Source organism: Numenius arquata, chromosome 12 (assembly GCF_964106895.1).
Source record: "Numenius arquata chromosome 12, bNumArq3.hap1.1, whole genome shotgun sequence".
NCBI classification, from domain to species: Eukaryota; Metazoa; Chordata; class Aves; order Charadriiformes; family Scolopacidae; genus Numenius; species Numenius arquata.
In genome coordinates this window covers 11,416,379-11,433,882 of record NC_133587.1, presented here as the reverse complement: position 1 = coordinate 11,433,882, position 17,504 = coordinate 11,416,379, and the positions used below count along the sequence as shown (strand labels likewise).

Here is a 17,504-nt window from a genome sequence, read left to right as displayed (position 1 = left end):
TCACCCCGACAAGCCCAAAATTGCCTGTCGAGGGGCTGGCCCCGTGATGGTGGGGAGAGCTCGAGCTCCCTGCGTGGCTCCCTGTGCGTGGGTTTGGTGTTTCCCAGTTTCTCGGCCACATAAACATCCAGAACCTGCTTTTGTGCTTCTCAGGGGCTTGGTTTGCTCTTTTAAACTCCCTGTTTTGACACGTCTATTCAGAGGCACGTTGCATTGCTCCCGACCATGACTCTCCCCCATGCTTGGGGGGGTGAATTTGGATGGTTGATTTAATTATCCTTTCCCCTTTCGTGACCCACTGGCCCCTGCTAGCCTGGGCTGTGGAGCTTTAATTAAGATGGTTTTCAATTTAACGGGAGTTGACAGGGTCGGATGGGAGGGGCTGGGACTTACGTATGTGGGGAGCGTGTGGCTGGGCCCCCACGCAGCAGCCATGCCGCCCTCCCCTCTCCTCCACCAGTGATTCCCTTCATCTGGGAGAGTTTTCCATCAGCTGGGGGGAGCCAAGGGAGAGCTGGGGTGCCTTAACTCAGCTGCCTTTGACATGCAGTCACTGGGTGAAGCTCAGGTGGGCAATGGGGCTTCTTGCAGCTTCCCTGGTCCCCAAATTGGAGCTGAGAGATGAAGTGAGCATCTCCGCATCTCTCCTTGTTTTAGGAGTCGGTGCAGGTGAGAAACGAGTGTCCTTGCAGAGGAGAAGGGCTGGAGGTGCGACCCAGGCGTGCCTTCGTGCTGTCAGCCAAGCAGGGAGAGGATCTGCAGTGTCAAACCCTGGTGCTCAGGGCTGGGGAAGCAGCTCCCCCTTTTTCACCAGCACCTGGGACTCATTGCGGCAGGGCTGGTCCCAGCCGGGCAGGGACATGCCTTTGTGTTCCCCCCTTGGACCGAGCAAAGCCCGATGGCACAGGACAGGGGATGGGAATTGCTGTTTCCACAGGGGATGTGGTCACCTGGTGTATTCAGGTGGCAGGAGGGGATGGTGGGCTGAGCTGGGGCAGTGAGCTTTCCCCAGAGCACTGGGGGCTGTCCTGCTGTGTGCTGGCCCCCAGCCATGGGAAAAGGCAAAACTTCAGTAGCATCCCCTGGGATCGAGGGGGAAACTGCTGTGTGAGCGTTTCCGGAGCTGTGTTTCCTACCAAAATCCAGGGAGGGATTGTGGGGCGATGCAGGGAGGGGGATGGGGGTACTGGGGCTGTTCGGGTACCACTCTCGCAGTGGTTACGGCAGCGCCATTGGAGCAACAATTCATCACCTCCGGCGCGGTGGCCGCTGTCTCCCTTCTCACTGGCTGTGCTGCCACGATGGTGGGGACAGCACTGCCACCTCCTTGTGCTGCCTGCACAGGGGGACACGGGGGACAGCGAGGTGCCCTTTGGCTCCTGGCTGCCTGCCTGCCTCCAGCCTGGGGTCTCTGTTTTTCATGGCACACCTCCTGGGTGGCTTCTCTTTGTCCTGTACGGATCTGCCCCGGCTGGCCCTCGGGGGGGTCGGTTGCATGCAAAGGGGGATGGAGTGGGTCATGGTGGGTTTGGGATCCCCGCTCTCTGCTCCTTCCCATCCCTGCTGTGATGCTGCTTTGTCTCGCCCACCGTCCCGCACGCTTCATTTTTCAGTCTGGCGTGAGACAGGGGCCGTTATTAATCTCGGCAGGGCTTTGCGAGCCGGGGATGCGGCTCGGCTCCCTCCAGCAGCCGGTGGGTGCCGGTGCCCCCAGCCCCTCGCCCAACTCTCTCCCAGCACCCCGCCATCCCATCTGCCCGAGGTGCCGCTCGGCACCCACCCGGCTCCTCCGCAGCCCCAAGGACAAAGCCTGTTTTGCCGGAGATGTCTCCCTCCCCAAGGCTGGGTGTCTGGTGTTGGGCCCCAGCCTGGTGCGGCATTTCCCAAGGTTTCTGCTTCTGCCTCGCCGAAGCCACGCTGCTGTGTTTTGTCTGCTCCCAATCAGTGTCTTTTGTTAGTGTCTTTGAAAAGAAGATAAGATCGCTCCCCCCCCTCCGTGCTATCAGCCTGGCGCTACCACGGCCATTCCATCCTTGAGCGATCCGGGCGCAGCGGAAAACAGCCAGAGCGGGACTTGCCAGGGAGCAGCAGTTCCCCTCGCTGTTGTCTTCCTGAGAGCATCTCTGCCGTGGGGAGGTAGGGGCAGAGGATCGAGCCTTTTCCTGCATCCCAACTTGCCAGTTAATTTTTTTTTGGAGAGGGGGAGGTGAGGGGGAGAATCCCTGGGGACTGGGGTGTCAGAGGAGTGGGGATGCTGGGCAGGTCAGGCGGCATTTCCAGCGCCGGTGGGAGAGGCCGGGGAGTCTCGCGTGCCATGATCTGATCCGAGCTGAGTTGTGCAGCTGAGTGTGCTTCATTTTTAATTGCTTTTGGAGAGGGGAGGGCGGGGGTGGCCTCTTGCTGCAGCCTTTGCCCCGGGCAGGGTGTGCAGCCAGGCTCAGCCCTGGCACCTTCCCCTCCGCCTGCGGCTCAGCCCAGCCACGGCTCGGGGGGGGAGGTTTCTGGGGGGCCAGGGAGATCCCAAATGCAGAACCCAGCAGCACATGGGGATAGCAGTGCTGGAGGGTGCCCGAGCCCAGTGTGGCGGCCATGTGCTGGCCGGGGTGGCAGCCCTGTGACAGCGCGGCTGTCACCTACCAAATACCCAAACCTGGGAGTGTGAGGGGTGCAAGGGCATCCCTCTGCCTGCCAGCTGCACGGGGACATGTCCCTTCCCCATTAGAGGACCTTCCACCTCGCCACCCCGGTGCGTGGCTGACCCCAGGCTGAGGCGTGTTTGGGTTTCCCCGAGTGGCTTTTTTGGTCCGATTTTGTCTAAATACGGCCATGGCCTCAGCAGCGTGTGCTCGGGAACCCGAGTGGCACAGCGTGCACGGGGACACGGGTACCACGTGCATACGCAGAGCAGCCTTATTTGTATGTGCTGCAGCCCGGAGTTGAGGCTGCAGCTTCCCCCACCTTCCATCCCGCTGTGCAATTATTGCCAGCGAATATTAGTCAAGTACAAATTACAAACCATTCAAAGTCTTAAAGAGCTGTCAATCAGCTGCTGCTTGTTATCCTAATCAAATGCACTAAAAATAGTGACAAAACTTATTAGCAAGGGGGAAGGGGGAGGCCATCAAAATAAACCTGCGGTGTGGCACATCCTCTGCCTGGCAGCCAGAGGGACGGCAGGGCGGCCGCCCGGCGTGACACCGACCCCGCTGGGGTTTGCTGGGTGGCTTCCACCGTCACGCCGTGGTGTTTGCAACGTGCGTGATGGTGCCGTGGGGCAGCGTGCCGTGATCCGGGTAATGCAGGGCCCGAGTGGGTCGGGGCAGCTGGGGCAGGGGAGGCTGCGATGGCAGCCGGTGGTGCTGGGGCGGCAGCAGCTCTTTCTCTTTCGCTGCTGCCTCTGTGCAAGCCCTCCCCTCGCTACCTTGGAGGCCCAGGGCATAAAGGCAGGAGGCTGCAGCTGGTCTGGCTCCCAGGCTTGCTCCCAGCAGGGTTAGATGGCGGGACAGTGAAAACCTGCCCACCCTGTCCCCATCCCTCTGGAATGTTCCCCCTGGATGAGATGTGAAACCCAGGCTCCAGCCAGGACAGGAGCCTGTTGGGATGCTGCTGAGGGCTGTGGGTGCCGTGGGGGCTGAGTCCCCTCCGTGCCAGGCAAGCGGGAGCCACTCGGGGGCAGCTGAAGCCTCTGCCCACCACTGGGTGAGCAGAGCTGGCTGGAGAGAGATTCCTCTCTTGGTAGGAGAGGGGGGAGAAGGGGCAGTTCCTGCAGGATCTGGGGGCTGGGAGGGGGTGGCAGAGCCAGGGGAGTGGCCGCCCCAGCTCTGTGGGACCCTGCTTTGCCCTGAACCACTGTTGCTGAGAAGTGTCCCCACGTCATGCGCACTTGCAGCAGGAAACTGTCCCTTTGGAAAGATTTGGCTAAAACCTGCTTTTCTGGCTGAGTCAGGGCTTGGGCAGCACAAGGAGCTCCCAGACCCTGTGCCATGGCTCATGCTGTAGCACATCTGTGCTGTTGGGGATGGAGAAGGGAACTAATGTCCTTGGGGACAAGGCTTGGTGGCTGACCTTCCCTGCCACCGGTCCTGGCTGTCTGGAGACATAGCAGCGGGGCTGGGAACACTGGTGTGTCCAGAGGAATGGGGTCTGCTTCTCCCCTGAGAAGTCCCTCGGTGGGCTGGGGGTGCCTGCGCTCTCCTCTCACCCTGGGACATCGCTTGGGGCGGCTCCAGCCGCCTCCTCTCCCGTCCCCGGGTGGGTTTGATGAAGTGGAGCAGAGAATTGTCCCCTCTTCACACATGAGAGATCAGAGCGAGTGGGTGTGAGCTGCCGGCCCCGCGCTGGAGGGATGGAGAGGAGGAGGAGGAGGAAGGCAGTGGCGGCCCTGGGCGCCGGACCGTGGGGTGGGGGGAGAGGGCAGTGGGGCGTGGGGACGGTGGCGGGTGCCATGGTTGCTGACATCCCCTCTGTCTCGTAGGCTGCCATCCCCTCTGTCTCGTGGGCTGCGGCAGGAGCTGAGCTGACTTTGCTGGCAGCTGGAGCTGTAAAGCACTGGTAAGGCATCTCCAACGGCCCGGGGAGGCGGGGACCAGGCTGCTTTGCTGAATGAATGAACCCACCCGGGAGAAGGGAAAACCTCCTGGTCCCCTGGGGGGGATGCTCAGATCTGGGGTACCGAGTGCTCTGCAACAGCCGGACTTGGCCCTTGAGCATCCGCGGGTGGGTTGGGTGGTGGGAGCAAGAGGAGAAGGCAAAGGCCTCGCTTCGTCCTTCCCACCCCCTGGTGCTCCCCACAGCGCGGCCGAGCTGAGGCCTCACAACTCGGCACTGCAGTGGTTTGTGATACACCGCCAGCGCTGACCCCCCTTTCCCCCCCCCGGAGTGGGAAGCAGGGGAGTTCCTGCAGGCTGCGACGTGCCCGGGGTGCTAATCCCCGCCGCAGGAAAGCTGCCACCTCGCATCAGTCGGAGGCGAGCACAGGGAATGCTGGCCACGCTCCAGCCCGCCGCCGCCGGGCAAACCTTGGGAGGGGAAGCCCTGCCGAAAGCCGAGGCACTGGCCGGGATGGGGAGCGATGCTGAGCCCCCCCATCCCAGCACTCTTGGCTGCGAGAAACACCGGGAGAAGGGAAATAACGCTGCTGGGCGTCAGGCAGGCTGCCCTGGCTGGATGTTGGTGGCTCTGAGCCTGCCTGCAGCCTGTTCCACCTAGAAATACCATACATTAAACATAGCTGCTGGCAGGGGGTATTTTTTTTGCAATCTGGACGCTGTGATGCTGTCCCACAGCTCCCAGTGATGCTGCTGGGGTGTGCTGGAAGCCAGGCAGTGGGTTCACCCGCTTCCTTCTCTGCCCCTCAGCTCTGGGGGTTTTTCGTCACTGGCTCTGCCGGAGGCAGGGGGGGGTCTCTCCCGGTGGTTTGTGGCCCCTCTTCCCCCTCTTTGGGGTCTGCCGTCATTAATAACTCCTCTGACGGGCTCTTGCACAACCCCCTGCATCCTTCCCAGGGGAATTTGCACCCTTTCCTCACTGGTGGCCAAGGTAGCGATGTGGGGGCTGCAGGGGATTTCTTGGGACCCCCTCTCCTCCCTGAGGGCAGGTGGGGAATGCCCCCCCCCCGCCCAGGGCGGCTGCAGGGTTAAAGCCACACAATCACTTTGGCTGAGTTACCTGGGACTCGGAGTGGGGATGGTGCAAGGCTGCCAGTACTTCTGGGCAGGTTTTGGGGTTGCCAGCCTGCATTTTGCACTAGCCCCATCCAAACTAGTGTGTGCAGGTATGTAGGTGCAAAGCTGGTTGCAACAGGAGAGCTCAGAGCAGGGCTCACTGCTCTGCAGCCCCTTCCCCAGAGAACCATGGGCTCCTGCCTCCTCCTCCTCCTTTTTCTCCTCCTCCTCCTCTCCCATCTTCGAGCCGAAGGAGAGCAGCACAGACCCAGCAAAGCCCTTGCCAAGGAGGGTTAGGACCCAGGTGCGAGCTGGGAGCTTGTGATGTGTGTTTTGAGAGCTCTCCCTCCCCAAAACCACTGCACAAGGAGGGATGAACTCGTGGTCCATGGGGTTCCTGGCTGGGACGTGCCTGGAGGATGCATGTCCTGTCCTTGGAGGCCAACGGGTGTGAAGGCGAGGACTCCCCCTGCTTTGGGGACATTGGGGAAGTGCCTGGGGGACCCAACCTCCCCTCTCTGTGCTCTGCTCCCGGCAAATCTCTAGGCATATTGACTAGTCCATACTCTGATTTTTCTCAGCGCACTGATAAATCAGTTGCCGACCCAGGTTGGCCAGGCTGGCGACCCTGCGGGGTGCACTCAGGGGACACTTGTGTCCCCAGAGTGCCTCTGAATGCATCTCCCCTGCCGGGGTGTTTTCCTGCCTGGGGAAGTGCTGCTTCCAGGGGAAACTCTGAGTGGCTGCGCCCCTTGCTCACGGTCCCGTGGGCAGTCACAAGCCGGGCGGTCACAGCCCCGCCGTGCCCCCGCTTTCCTCCCCGCGCTGCCATCCCGGGAATACCAGCGGGTGCGGAGCCCTGGGCGGAGGTGAGCGAAGGGCTGGCCGGGGGACGGGGAGGTTCGCTTTCCTTAGCAGTGGGGGGCTTTTTCTCATCATTTCTAAGGTCCTGCTTCCCCCCGCAGTTCTGCTTTAGCATCTTCTGCACCCGGGTCTTAAAAGTCCATTTATTTACGGGACAGACCCCCTTCCCTTCGGGGCAGGCTATGCCTCCGGGTTGCTGTCAGTGACGATTTGCAAATGCAAAGCTTATATTTGACCTTCCTTTGCTCCGAGGCCCCCAAAGCCCGGCACAGATATGCGTGGGCTGAGCTCCGTGGCAGATAGAGGCATCGATCCCTCCTCATAGCCTGCACACGTAGGAGGAAGGATGGCCCCGCTCCCTGCCGGAGTGGCTGCCGTAGCTGTGCCCAACCCGGAAAAATCAGTTTATTCCAGTTCCCAAGCCCCAGCGGGGTCTGATCCCGCCAGCAGGGTTGCAGCTGAAGCAAACCTGCGTGGAAGCAGGAGAGGGGGTGCTGCTGGTCATCTGTGCGATTTGGGAGCTAGAAAACAGTAGGTGGAAGTTGGATCTTTTGGAAGATAAGCCCTGATGGTCAGGCAAAGCCCTCACTGTGGGATGGGGAGTGGGGAGGGGAGCAGAGCTTGTGCCAGGCGCCCCTAAACTGGAGTCGGTGGGCCCTGCCCCACTGACACCAGGGCTGTGCAGGCTGCGGGAGCTGCCCCATGGTTCTGGCCCTGCTCGTGGGGGCTCGACCCGAGCTTCTCTTGAAAGCCGGGTTGGAAAAACCATCTGTTGGGTGAGGCTGAGCCCTCAGCAAAGCCTCGCAGGCGGCTGCATCCAGCTCTGCACCCCGCGGGCAGCGGCTGCCTCCTCTGCACCTTCCCTGCTTGTTTTTTATCAGAGATACTCTCCTCCCCAGTTGTCTCCACCTCCCTTTTCCCTCCTGCTATGCGTGATCCAGCATATTTTCTTCCATAGCTTCAGGACACTGCTGGGTATCCTGCCATCTTTGGAGACTGCAAATAATTCCCTTCTTTCATTTATATCATTACCTTGAAGGTATTTATAGAGCGTGATCTTGAGTGGAAAGGAAGGCATGACTATATATAAAGCTGAGATCCCTTGGTCCTTAGCTGCCTGAAACTGCTCCTGATTTAAACTTTTATCCTGTTTGCTGTACTTTTTGGACTTCACAGGAGCATCCTGAGCATTTAAATCCCCACCCTGAGCAAGCAGAGTGAGGCAGCTATGGGTTCTCCAAACTTCTGCCATTGGAGTAATCCAAACTCATGAATATTTGTCTGGGAGTTGTCTTCTCCTGTCCATGCCCGGGTAGAAACCCTCGTGTAGGAGGAAATGTGGCTGTATGGGATGCTGAGCTACACCCCATGGCGGGTACCTGGCCCTGGAGCATCCGCAGTTGCTCTCCCGAGCACCAGTCCAGGCTCTGTGCTCGGCATCCTTACTCCCAGGGCTGAGCATGCTTCCCTCTGCTCCCAAAGCTCGCCCTGGCAGCTCCGCTCCCGGCGCCATGCTGGCTGCTGCGGCCACGCGGGAGGTGCCTTGGCCTTAATGAGGGGCGATGCTGTCCCAGGGCAAGGGCAGGATGGCCAGACTTTCCGGCAGCTGATGCTCGGAACAGACTCCAGAAGTTGTTTAGCTTCCTAGTGGGCAGGCGTCTGTCGCGCAAGCCCTGGAAGGCAGCTTAATAATAACAATAATAATGATAATGATGATAATAATAATAATAAAAGAAGCCCTCTGCATGTGTGTCTGTCTCCCACAGCCCGGGACCATGGGGAGCAGCAAGAGCAAACCCAAAGACCCCAGCCAGCGCCGGCGCAGTCTGGAGCCTGCCGACAACACCCACCACGGGGGCTACCCAGCCTCGCAGACGCCCAGCAAGGCGGCCGTTCCTGACGCCCATCGCACCCCCAGCCGCTCCTTCGGGACCATGGCTGCCGAGTCCAAGCTCTTTGGAGGCTTCAACACCTCTGACACTGTCACCTCGCCGCAGCGTGCTGGGGCGCTGGCTGGTCGGTGTGGGCTGGGGCTCGGTGGGCCGGGGGGGGGTTTATCGGTCGGGTCTTGTTGGGTTTGGTTCCAGCTTCTTCTTGTGATGATGGTGTCTTCTGCTTTTGAGGGACTCTTGTCTTTCAGCTGGAGGGGGAGCAGATGTGTGTTGTAGCGGCTGGTGGGATGATGCTGGGAGAGGAGGGTCCCTGGTGAGGGGCACCCAGTGCTGTGCCGTGACGGTGACGGTGCCTGTGCCCATCCTGAGTGGTCTCTCTCACAGGTGGAGTCACCACCTTCGTGGCCCTCTACGACTATGAGTCTCGGACTGAAACGGACTTGTCCTTCAAGAAAGGAGAGCGCCTGCAGATCGTAAACAACACGTGAGTGTCCCTGTCACTGTAGCCAAGCCCCCACGGGTCCAGCTGCCACCTTCGTCCCTCCTGTGGAGCCCCTGAGCCCAGCCTTGGCAGGGCCAGCTCTCCCCGGGGACGGGTGCTCGAAGAGGGATGTGCCAAAACTGGCACGGACGCAGTGACTTGTCCAAGGACATCAGTGCTGGAGACAATCATTTGCCTTCTCCTGCATCCTCCTGGCCCCGTTGCTGGTCATCGTTGCCTTGCAACCTTGTCACCAAGCCACCTCCTCTGCTTGCTGGCTAGTCCATGCCCTCCAATGGGGGGCTGTGTCCCCGTTGGTCCCCTGTGCCCATCAGCACTCAGCTCCCTCCCGTTTGTCTGGACACATCTCCTCAACTTCACGGGTGCTTTCCCCTGTGCTTGCACGGTGTCTCTGATCTCAGCTTCTCTCTTGATGCTTTTTTTCTCTCCTCTGTGCCATGCTGTCGATTAGGAGAAAAGTGGACGTCAGGTGTGTATGGCAGATTATTACTATTATTATTAACAATCTTAAATGAAAAAAGCCCATCTGCTGCCCGTGAGGTTGGATAGAACGGGGTTGGGAGGAGATGGTTGCCCAATGGTTTTGGGGTTGGTTGGGTCTGTCCTCTCTGAGTGACCGGGGCAGAGCAGGGAACCCCTTCCCACGCTGGGAACTGCTCCATCCAGAGCTGTGTCTGCACCCAGGAGCTCTGAACCTGGCCAGCTTTCCCTGCCTGTGCCTGGCACCCCTCTGCAGTCCCTTTTCAGTTGTCTGTCTGCTCCCACCTGGCCTTTTTTGTGTTTATTTTTGGATTTTGTTTATTTTATTCTTGCTTTTTGTGAGTGGCTCAGGGGACTCAAGCGCTTCCTTAGGGGTCTGGCTCCTGCGTGTTTGCTCTCTGTCCCTGTTGTAGCAGCTCACCCATCGCTTGCTGCATGGAGCAGGGCAATGTGACCGGCCGGAAGATGCTCCTAAACATGATCCTGTGTTAAACCCACGTGTGGTCTGTCCTGGCATGCGTGGTCTGCAGCATCCTTTGGCTGCGCTGCTGGAGGGCTGGCTGGCAGAGCCGCTGCCCCCAGTGCTGCCACGGTGTCCCTGGGGTCTGCACCTCCTGCTGGCCCCTCCGCTGCTGCCTTCCAACCCGGGCACCCAAAACAGCTTTGCAAAGTCAAAGGGTGGAAAGATGAGGGAACATCCTGGGGCTGATACTTCTCCTGCAATGGTCAGGCAGCCTTGCACAAACGTGTTTCCAGTCTGATCCTCATTCTTGTTGTTCCGTCACTAATGGCGATTGATTTAATCCATGAAGTCCAGGATGTGCAAGGCTTCAACGCTGCAGGAGAAGCTTCAATTTGGGGGGGGTTTGGTGCTTCTTGCTTTCACAGCCTCAGCAGCATACTAGCCCCTAGGCTTGGGTTCTGGTGTGGGCTGTTACAAAGTGAGCTCTGCCCATTGAGGGTCCAGATCGTGTCCATGTATGAGGACTTTTTTTTTTATGCCTTACGTCACTTTTGGGGTTCCCATACTTCTTTTCCTCTTCTGCTGTTTAGTGTCAAAGGCTTGGTCAGAGGGAAGGATCAGGATGTGATGGACCCTGCAGCATCCTGGGGAGCAAAAGGGCTTTTTTTGGTGATGCAGCCCATTGGTGGAGGGTGCGGTATCCAGCTGCCGACCTTCCCGGTGTCTGCTGTGGCTGCCTGGGTGGGATGTCCACAGGGAGAGAGGGGGCGGAAAAAGATCTGCAGTTTGTGTACTGCTCGGGGTGGGGGGATAAATCTCTCTTTTTGCTGAGTGCCCAGAGATGCTCAGATGGTCCGGGAGCAGCTCAGGCTGCTATGCTTTGGGGACAGCGAAAGGCAAGCAGCGATGTCCCCTTCCCCTGAGCTCCCTGGGAGGGCACAGTCGGTGCCCTGGAGCTGAGGGGAGGCATTTGGGGTCAGCCCAGGCACAGCAGGAGCCCATGGCCATGGGGACAAACGGCCAGCAGTGGCTTTGCAGGGTGACTGTGGGTTTTGGCTGCTCTGATGGGGCTGGGGTTGTGCAGGATGGGAGAAGCCTCCACATCAGTCACCTCCCTGCTCCTGCGCCCCAGCAAAGCCCAGGCTGTCTGCGGGGACCCTCGGCCTCCCAGGTGGGGCCAAATCCATCCGCCCCAGAGCAGAAGGGCTCTTGTGGTACCATTTCCAGCAGAAGGAGGTCTCTTCCTAGCCAGCTGGCAGTCAACAGGGATGTGGTGGGATATTTTGGGTAAGATTGTGCAGGGAATTGTTGAAATGCTTTCTTTTGATGATGATGATTATTATGATTATTTTTTTCCCCGCTGAGACATTTTCGGAATAGTTTGTTTTTGCCGAATTCCCAGCTTGCAGCCCAAGCTGGAATAAAGCCACAAGTCAAAAGCTGGGCATTTCTCAAGCAGATGTTTTCTCCAGTCTCGTGGGAAAGGGGCCCAGCCAGCCTCCTGTCCCCTTCAGAGCCACCCCAGTAAAGGTGACTGGGGCAGCAGTTCTAGCTGGGGAGCCCAGGCTACCTGCTGGGAGATGTGCCAGGACCCGGAGAAGTTAAAATACTGGCTGGGCTACTGTGAAGCTGGGGACTGGCTCTGGGCAAGCAGCAGAGCCTGGCTGTGTGGTTGGATGAAGATGCCTGGAGGGTTCCTGCTTTCTCTGACCCTGCTGGCACCAGCACGGGAAGCCGGGGACCGTGTCCAGCTTCTGCCAGCTGCTTCAAAGCATCGCTGGCAAAAGTCACAACTGCTGGTGTGTCTGGGGTGAGGATGGAGGTTTACACGACTGCAGGGGTCGGGGAATGGGTCTGGATGTTGTCTGATGGGTCTTGCTGTGGTGATTGAGGTTATTAAGGTTTTTCTGTAGTGTTTGTGGAGGCCATCCTGCCAAGTTCTTGCATCCTTGCAGTGTGGTTCCCACAGCTCTGCAGTTTTCTCGTAGCCTCGTCTCCCTCGTGGTCAGGGTAAATTAGGTGATTCCGTCTTTGATGGGCGTGAAGATGCAGGTGGTGGGAGGAAGCCCTGCTGTCTGGGGGGAAGGGGAAGCTGCCTCCTGCCGTCCTGTTGTTCTTCTCTATTTATTGTCCCTTCCTGCCCCGTCCTGTGCAGGAGCCTGCGGGGAGGAGGGCAGAGCAGTGAGACGGCTCCCGTGCCCTGCCAGCTCCTGGGGACGTGCTTGGGACCACCGTGCCCAGGGAAGGAAGGACAGCGGGTCAGCCCTGGGTTTTTGGGGACAGTGTGGGGGCTCCTGCAGGGCAGAGCCATGCTGGGGGCCGTGGGGCCAGCACAGCAGGTGTTTGTGGCTCCGTGTGAGCAGTTGTAGCCCTTGCTGGGACTGCAGGGAAGCTGGTGGTCAGGGGCTGTGGCCATGCAGGGTGCCTGTCCCAGAGCTGGAGGTCACGGACCTGGGCTGGACGGAGCCCGCTGCGTCCAGACTGGGCATCACCCCTCTCCATCCAAATCTCAGCCTTTCCCGTTGCTTTTCTGCAGCCTGTGTGTTAACAAATGCTTTCTCTTGGGTTTTCCTGGTGCTTTTTTTAATCACTGCCATCGTGCTGTGGCTTTTCCCTGTTTCCCTTCCCTCCACCTTGCTTGTTGCTCCCTGCTGCCCTGCTGCCTTGGATCCCCAATGCCCCTCAACCTCCAGCCAGACCCTGTTGGCATTCAGGTGGCTCCAAAGGTGTTTTGGCACACTGGCTGCCCTGCTCCATTTAAGTTTAAAGCATCCCGTGTGTGGATGGATGGGTGTTCCCAAGACCGAGAGCTTGCCCAGATGGAGCCATAGGCAGGGGCTGGCAGCAGGAGCCCTCAGGGCTGGGGGCTGCGGGGGCTGCGTCTCTTCCCAGCGGGGCTCTGTGGACAGGAGAGGGTCCGGCCGGGGGGCTCCTGGCTTCACACTGAGTGTGTTTTGGTTCTCTTGCAGGGAAGGTGACTGGTGGCTGGCTCATTCCCTCACTACAGGACAGACGGGCTACATCCCCAGTAACTATGTCGCGCCCTCAGACTCCATCCAGGCTGAAGAGTAATTGCCATCTTTGAGACAGTTTAAAGACAAGCGATAGCAAACGCACCCCGAGCCCTCCTCCCTCCCCCTGCCCCTCTCCCGGGCAAAACCTGCAAGGCCTCTGGGTTTCTCCTTTTAGTTATTTTTCTCTCTTGGATTAGCAAACCCCTTCAACGTTTTCCAGCCTTTCTTTAAGGCCCATGAAGTGCAGAGGCGCAGCGTGCTTGCGCGGTGGAGGGATGAGCGGTGGCGTAGCAGGGGCTGTGGTGGACCTAATGCTTTGGGTCTGGTTTTTACTCTTCCGCACGGACACACATCCGTGCGTGAGGATGCTACCGGTTCCGCCTGTGCGGATCAGGCTGAGCACGGAGGCGACCATCACACAGGGAGAGCAGGCAGGGGCAAAGCTGGCCATAAGTCCAAGAGCAGGAGGTGCCAGCTACGTCCCCACAGCCTGTTCCCGGCCAGTGGCCTGGCATCCCCCCAGCATGAGCTTGGGGGGGGGCTTCAGGGGTCCCTGGAGCCCCTCATTTGGGGAGGCCTTTGGAGTGAAAGTGTTATGTGGTCCATGGTTGCTCCTTGGGCGATGCCCAGCCCAGGGTGCCTGAGCCTGGAGATGCAGCCCATGGTCTCCAAAACCTGCAGCCAGGGCTGAGCCCACTGCTTGGACAGGCAATGGAGGGGGCGGGTGAGTGCTGGGCGCTGAGCTGCTGCCTTGCTCTTGCAGGTGGTATTTTGGGAAGATCACTCGTCGTGAGTCCGAGCGGCTGCTGCTCAATCCCGAAAACCCCCGAGGGACCTTCCTGGTACGGGAGAGTGAGACCACGAAAGGTGAGCAGGGCCAGGGAGGGCCAGCCGGGTGGCAGGGGGGCATCCACATGGGGACCCCAGTCCTCTGGTTTATTCTACACAGTCCCAGTTCCCCCAGCTTAGGCGCACAGGGAGGGAGAAGGAGAAAGGAGTCATACCCTGTAGACAGAAGCCGATGTTCGGGGTCACTGAGTGATGCCCCTGAGCACAGGGAGCATCCTGGGGTCTCCCCTGCTAGTGCTGGCCCTGGGGAGCAGGAGCTGACACACCCATTACATCACTGGTGACATCTCTATGGCAAACCACCGAGCCCGCAGGGCTGGAGGGACACAGCCACTTCTCTCCTGTGCTGCCTGCCCAGTGGTCACCCTTCAAAGAGATGGTTCAGCTCATGGCAAGGTGGGAGCTGGGTGCCCCACCAGCTCCAGCAGGACCACCAGGGAGGATGCTCTATGTCCCTGTTTTGGTTTGGTTTTTTTTAACATTCCCAGGTAGACATTTTTTATTTTTTCCTTGTCCCTGTAGAATGGCAAAATCTTGAACGTGTGCTTCCTGGGCAACCAGGCAGAGGCACTGATGAATCTCTAGGTCTTTCAAGTCTAAAAACTCAATGCTTGTTTTGTGCCTCCTGAAAGTGCGAGTTGTGATCTTTGCAGTTTGGCTGCCTGAGGATGCTGTTTCTTACCTGGAAACATGGTTTAGTTTGGCTCCAAATGCACCTTTGGGGAAAAGCTCCTTGATGTTCCTTTCTGTTTTGATGCCTTGAACTTGCCACTGTTTATTTTGTTGTGGTGGAAACAGCTCATTCAAGCAGTGGCATAAATCTTCCCTGTCATTATTTGGGGCTCCAGCAGCGTGGTGTTGCTCTCCTGTGGGCAGAGACCCCAGGCACCCGAAATGATGCCCACGGTGGGATTTGTGGAGTGGAGAGTTGGGCCCACTAGCCCCTTGGCTCCCCTCTGAGATGCTGAGATGTTGGGGTTGTGGGTCAGCAGCACCCCCCAGCCTGCCTCCTGTCCTGTCCCCTCCCCCTGCTTCAGCATCCCCTCTTTCCCGTGTTCATCCCTTTGCCCCGGAGGCTGATCACTCTCCTGCCCTCTGGGACCCCTCAAACCCGGTGGGGTCTCTTCCTCGGTGCCAGCCTGGGGGGCACACTCCGTGGGGATCACCCATCTGTGGCACATCTCCCCTCAACCTCTCGTTCCTGCCTGCAGGTGCCTACTGCCTCTCTGTCTCCGACTTCGACAACACCAAGGGGCTCAACGTGAAGCACTACAAGATCCGCAAGTTGGACAGTGGTGGCTTCTACATCACCTCCCGCACCCAGTTCAACAGCCTGCAGCAGCTGGTGGCCTATTACTCCAGTGGGTAGCTGCTTGGGGTCCCCTTGGGGTCTGGGTGTCACCTGGAGTACTTGTGCCTGCCCTCACTGCAGGGTGGGTGCTGTTGGGGGGCTCCAAACCAGCTGCGGGGGACCCTGGTGAAAAGCTGCTTGGGTTTTAGGGAAGAGGGTGAAGGTTTGGGTACTAGTCTCCACGGAAGATGTGGGGTAAAGACATCATGTGCCTAAATGCCCCACCCTAAATGTGTCACCTTGGTGTTGTCCCCTCCTGCGTTAGAACACGCCGATGGCTTGTGCCACCGTCTCACCAACGTCTGCCCCACGTCCAAGCCCCAGACCCAAGGCCTTGCCAAGGATGCCTGGGAGATCCCCCGGGAATCGCTGCGGCTGGAGGTCAAGCTGGGACAGGGCTGCTTCGGAGAGGTGTGGATGGGTAAGGACTGCTCCCACCCCGCTGTCCCCTTGGTTTTACTACCTGCATCCTCTCCCCAGCCACCTGCAGGTGCCCGGAGCCTGCAGTGGGTAGGGGAGCAGGTGAGAGACATGGCCCTGTGCTCCATAAATGTGTCCTGAGCCGCATGTCCTGTGCCACAGGGACCTGGAACGGCACCACCCGGGTGGCGATCAAGACCCTGAAGCCCGGCACCATGTCCCCGGAGGCCTTCCTGCAGGAAGCCCAGGTGATGAAGAAGCTCCGGCATGAGAAGCTGGTCCAGCTCTATGCTGTGGTTTCGGAGGAGCCCATTTATATCGTCACCGAGTACATGAGCAAGGGTGAGCGCAGGAGAGGTGCCCGGGGGACAACCAAGGGGCTCTACTCCTCTGGATTGCCATGACTGTGGTCTTCCTCACAGGGAGCCTCCTGGACTTCCTGAAGGGTGAGATGGGCAAGTACCTGCGGCTGCCCCAGCTCGTGGATATGGCGGCTCAGGTGGGTTTGCGCATCTCCAGGCCTCCTGTGTCCCCCTCCGAGGGCGCAGGCTGCCCCAGCTCCTCGCTGGGCTGTCGTGACTGTCGGATGGCAGGGTGGTGAGGTGCTCCGCAGGCTTGTTTGGCTTGGGTGCCACCGTCCCCCCTGGGTGCTCAGTCTGGAGCTCGGTTGCATCAGGGACCATCATTTTGCCTGTTCCTGTTGCTGCCCATTCTCCCTGGCCAGCAAACCTGTGTCTCCATGGGTTTTCTTGAGCAACCAGCTGCTCCTGCACCCTGTGTTGGGTCCCACTGTAGAGCCATTCACCTCTTCAGACCCACGCCCTCCCTGGGGACCCTCATATCACCTCACCAGCCTCAACGCCCCATGTCCTGGTTCCTTCAGATCGCATCTGGCATGGCCTATGTGGAGAGGATGAACTATGTCCACCGGGACCTCCGGGCAGCCAACATCCTGGTGGGGGAGAACTTGGTGTGCAAAGTGGCTGACTTTGGCTTGGCACGGCTCATTGAGGACAACGAGTACACCGCTCGGCAAGGTGCGTGCCCGGGGCTGCTGGCACCGTGCCCAAGCAGGTGGGACCAGAGCAGTGGCCACGCTGTGGTCCCTGGTCTCCAGGGGTGTGCGTTGCATCTGGAGCCAGCACATGGCCCTGGCTGTGCCCTCAGGCCCCGTGGGGCCAGGAGCAGCCTCTCACCCTCCCTCTCCATCCAGGTGCGAAGTTCCCCATCAAGTGGACAGCCCCCGAAGCTGCTCTGTACGGCAGGTTTACCATCAAGTCGGACGTCTGGTCCTTTGGCATCCTCTTGACCGAGCTGACCACCAAGGGCAGAGTGCCGTACCCAGGTGAGGGCTGGCACCCACCAGCAGAAACCCTATCCCCATTGCTGTGCCCCAGTGCCAGCCACCCTCGCCCAGCACTCACCCCTGGCGCCCCACGGCCCCCAGAGCCATCCTTGCAGGGGAGCAAACTGGCGCAAAGTTTCTCCTGGGGTTTGGGCAGGGAGGGTGGGCTTCAGAGGTGAGCTGCCCCAGCAGAGCCTGGCCAGGGTGCAGGGTCACAGCTGCCTTGTCCCACTCTGGTCCCTGAGCAAGGTGACAGGCTGGCGGAGATGAGCGCTGCTGGGCTGGGGGTCCCTCTTTCCCTGGGTGAAGTCACTGGTGTTGCCTGTAATGCTCGTCCCAGCGCGATGCCCTCGGTGTCCCCTTTGGGAAAGGCACGGTGCGGGATCTGGCCCCTCTCTCACTGTGTCTCTGCCCGCATGCAGGTATGGTGAACCGGGAGGTGCTGGACCAGGTGGAGCGGGGGTACCGCATGCCCTGCCCGCCCGAGTGCCCCGAGTCCCTGCACGACCTCATGTGCCAGTGCTGGCGGAAGGACCCGGAGGAGCGACCCACCTTCGAGTACCTGCAGGCTTTCCTGGAGGACTACTTCACCTCGACAGAGCCCCAGTACCAGCCTGGCGAGAACCTATAGACCCGGAGCTCCTCCTGGCACCAGGGACGC

The 17,504-nt window shown here is 59.6% G+C and overlaps 1 protein-coding gene across 1 annotated transcript; it reads left to right on the top strand.

Annotated features, from left to right (window-relative positions):
- The first annotated feature begins 8,302 nt into the window (after nucleotides 1-8,302).
- On the top strand, nucleotides 8,303-17,474 carry SRC (SRC proto-oncogene, non-receptor tyrosine kinase). Its single transcript, XM_074157456.1, has 11 exons — nucleotides 8,303-8,543; nucleotides 8,804-8,903; nucleotides 12,834-12,932; nucleotides 13,642-13,745; nucleotides 14,939-15,088; nucleotides 15,344-15,499; nucleotides 15,661-15,840; nucleotides 15,921-15,997; nucleotides 16,382-16,535; nucleotides 16,712-16,843; nucleotides 17,266-17,474. Exons 1-11 carry the CDS (start codon nucleotides 8,303-8,305, stop codon nucleotides 17,472-17,474), a joined length of 1,602 nt encoding a protein of 533 aa, XP_074013557.1.
- Nucleotides 17,475-17,504: the final 30 nt, after the last annotated feature.

Bases quoted from the DNA above. Each gene is read 5' to 3' on its own strand.
- SRC (XM_074157456.1), top strand. From the start codon at position 8,303: ATGGGGAGCAGCAAGAGCAAACCCAAAGACCCCAGCCAGCGCCGGCGC. The intron at 12,933-13,641 runs GTAATTGCCATC...TTGCTCTTGCAG, and splicing joins GACTCCATCCAGGCTGAAGA to GTGGTATTTTGGGAAGATCA. The intron at 15,089-15,343 runs GTGGGTAGCTGC...CTCCTGCGTTAG, and splicing joins GCTGGTGGCCTATTACTCCA to AACACGCCGATGGCTTGTGC.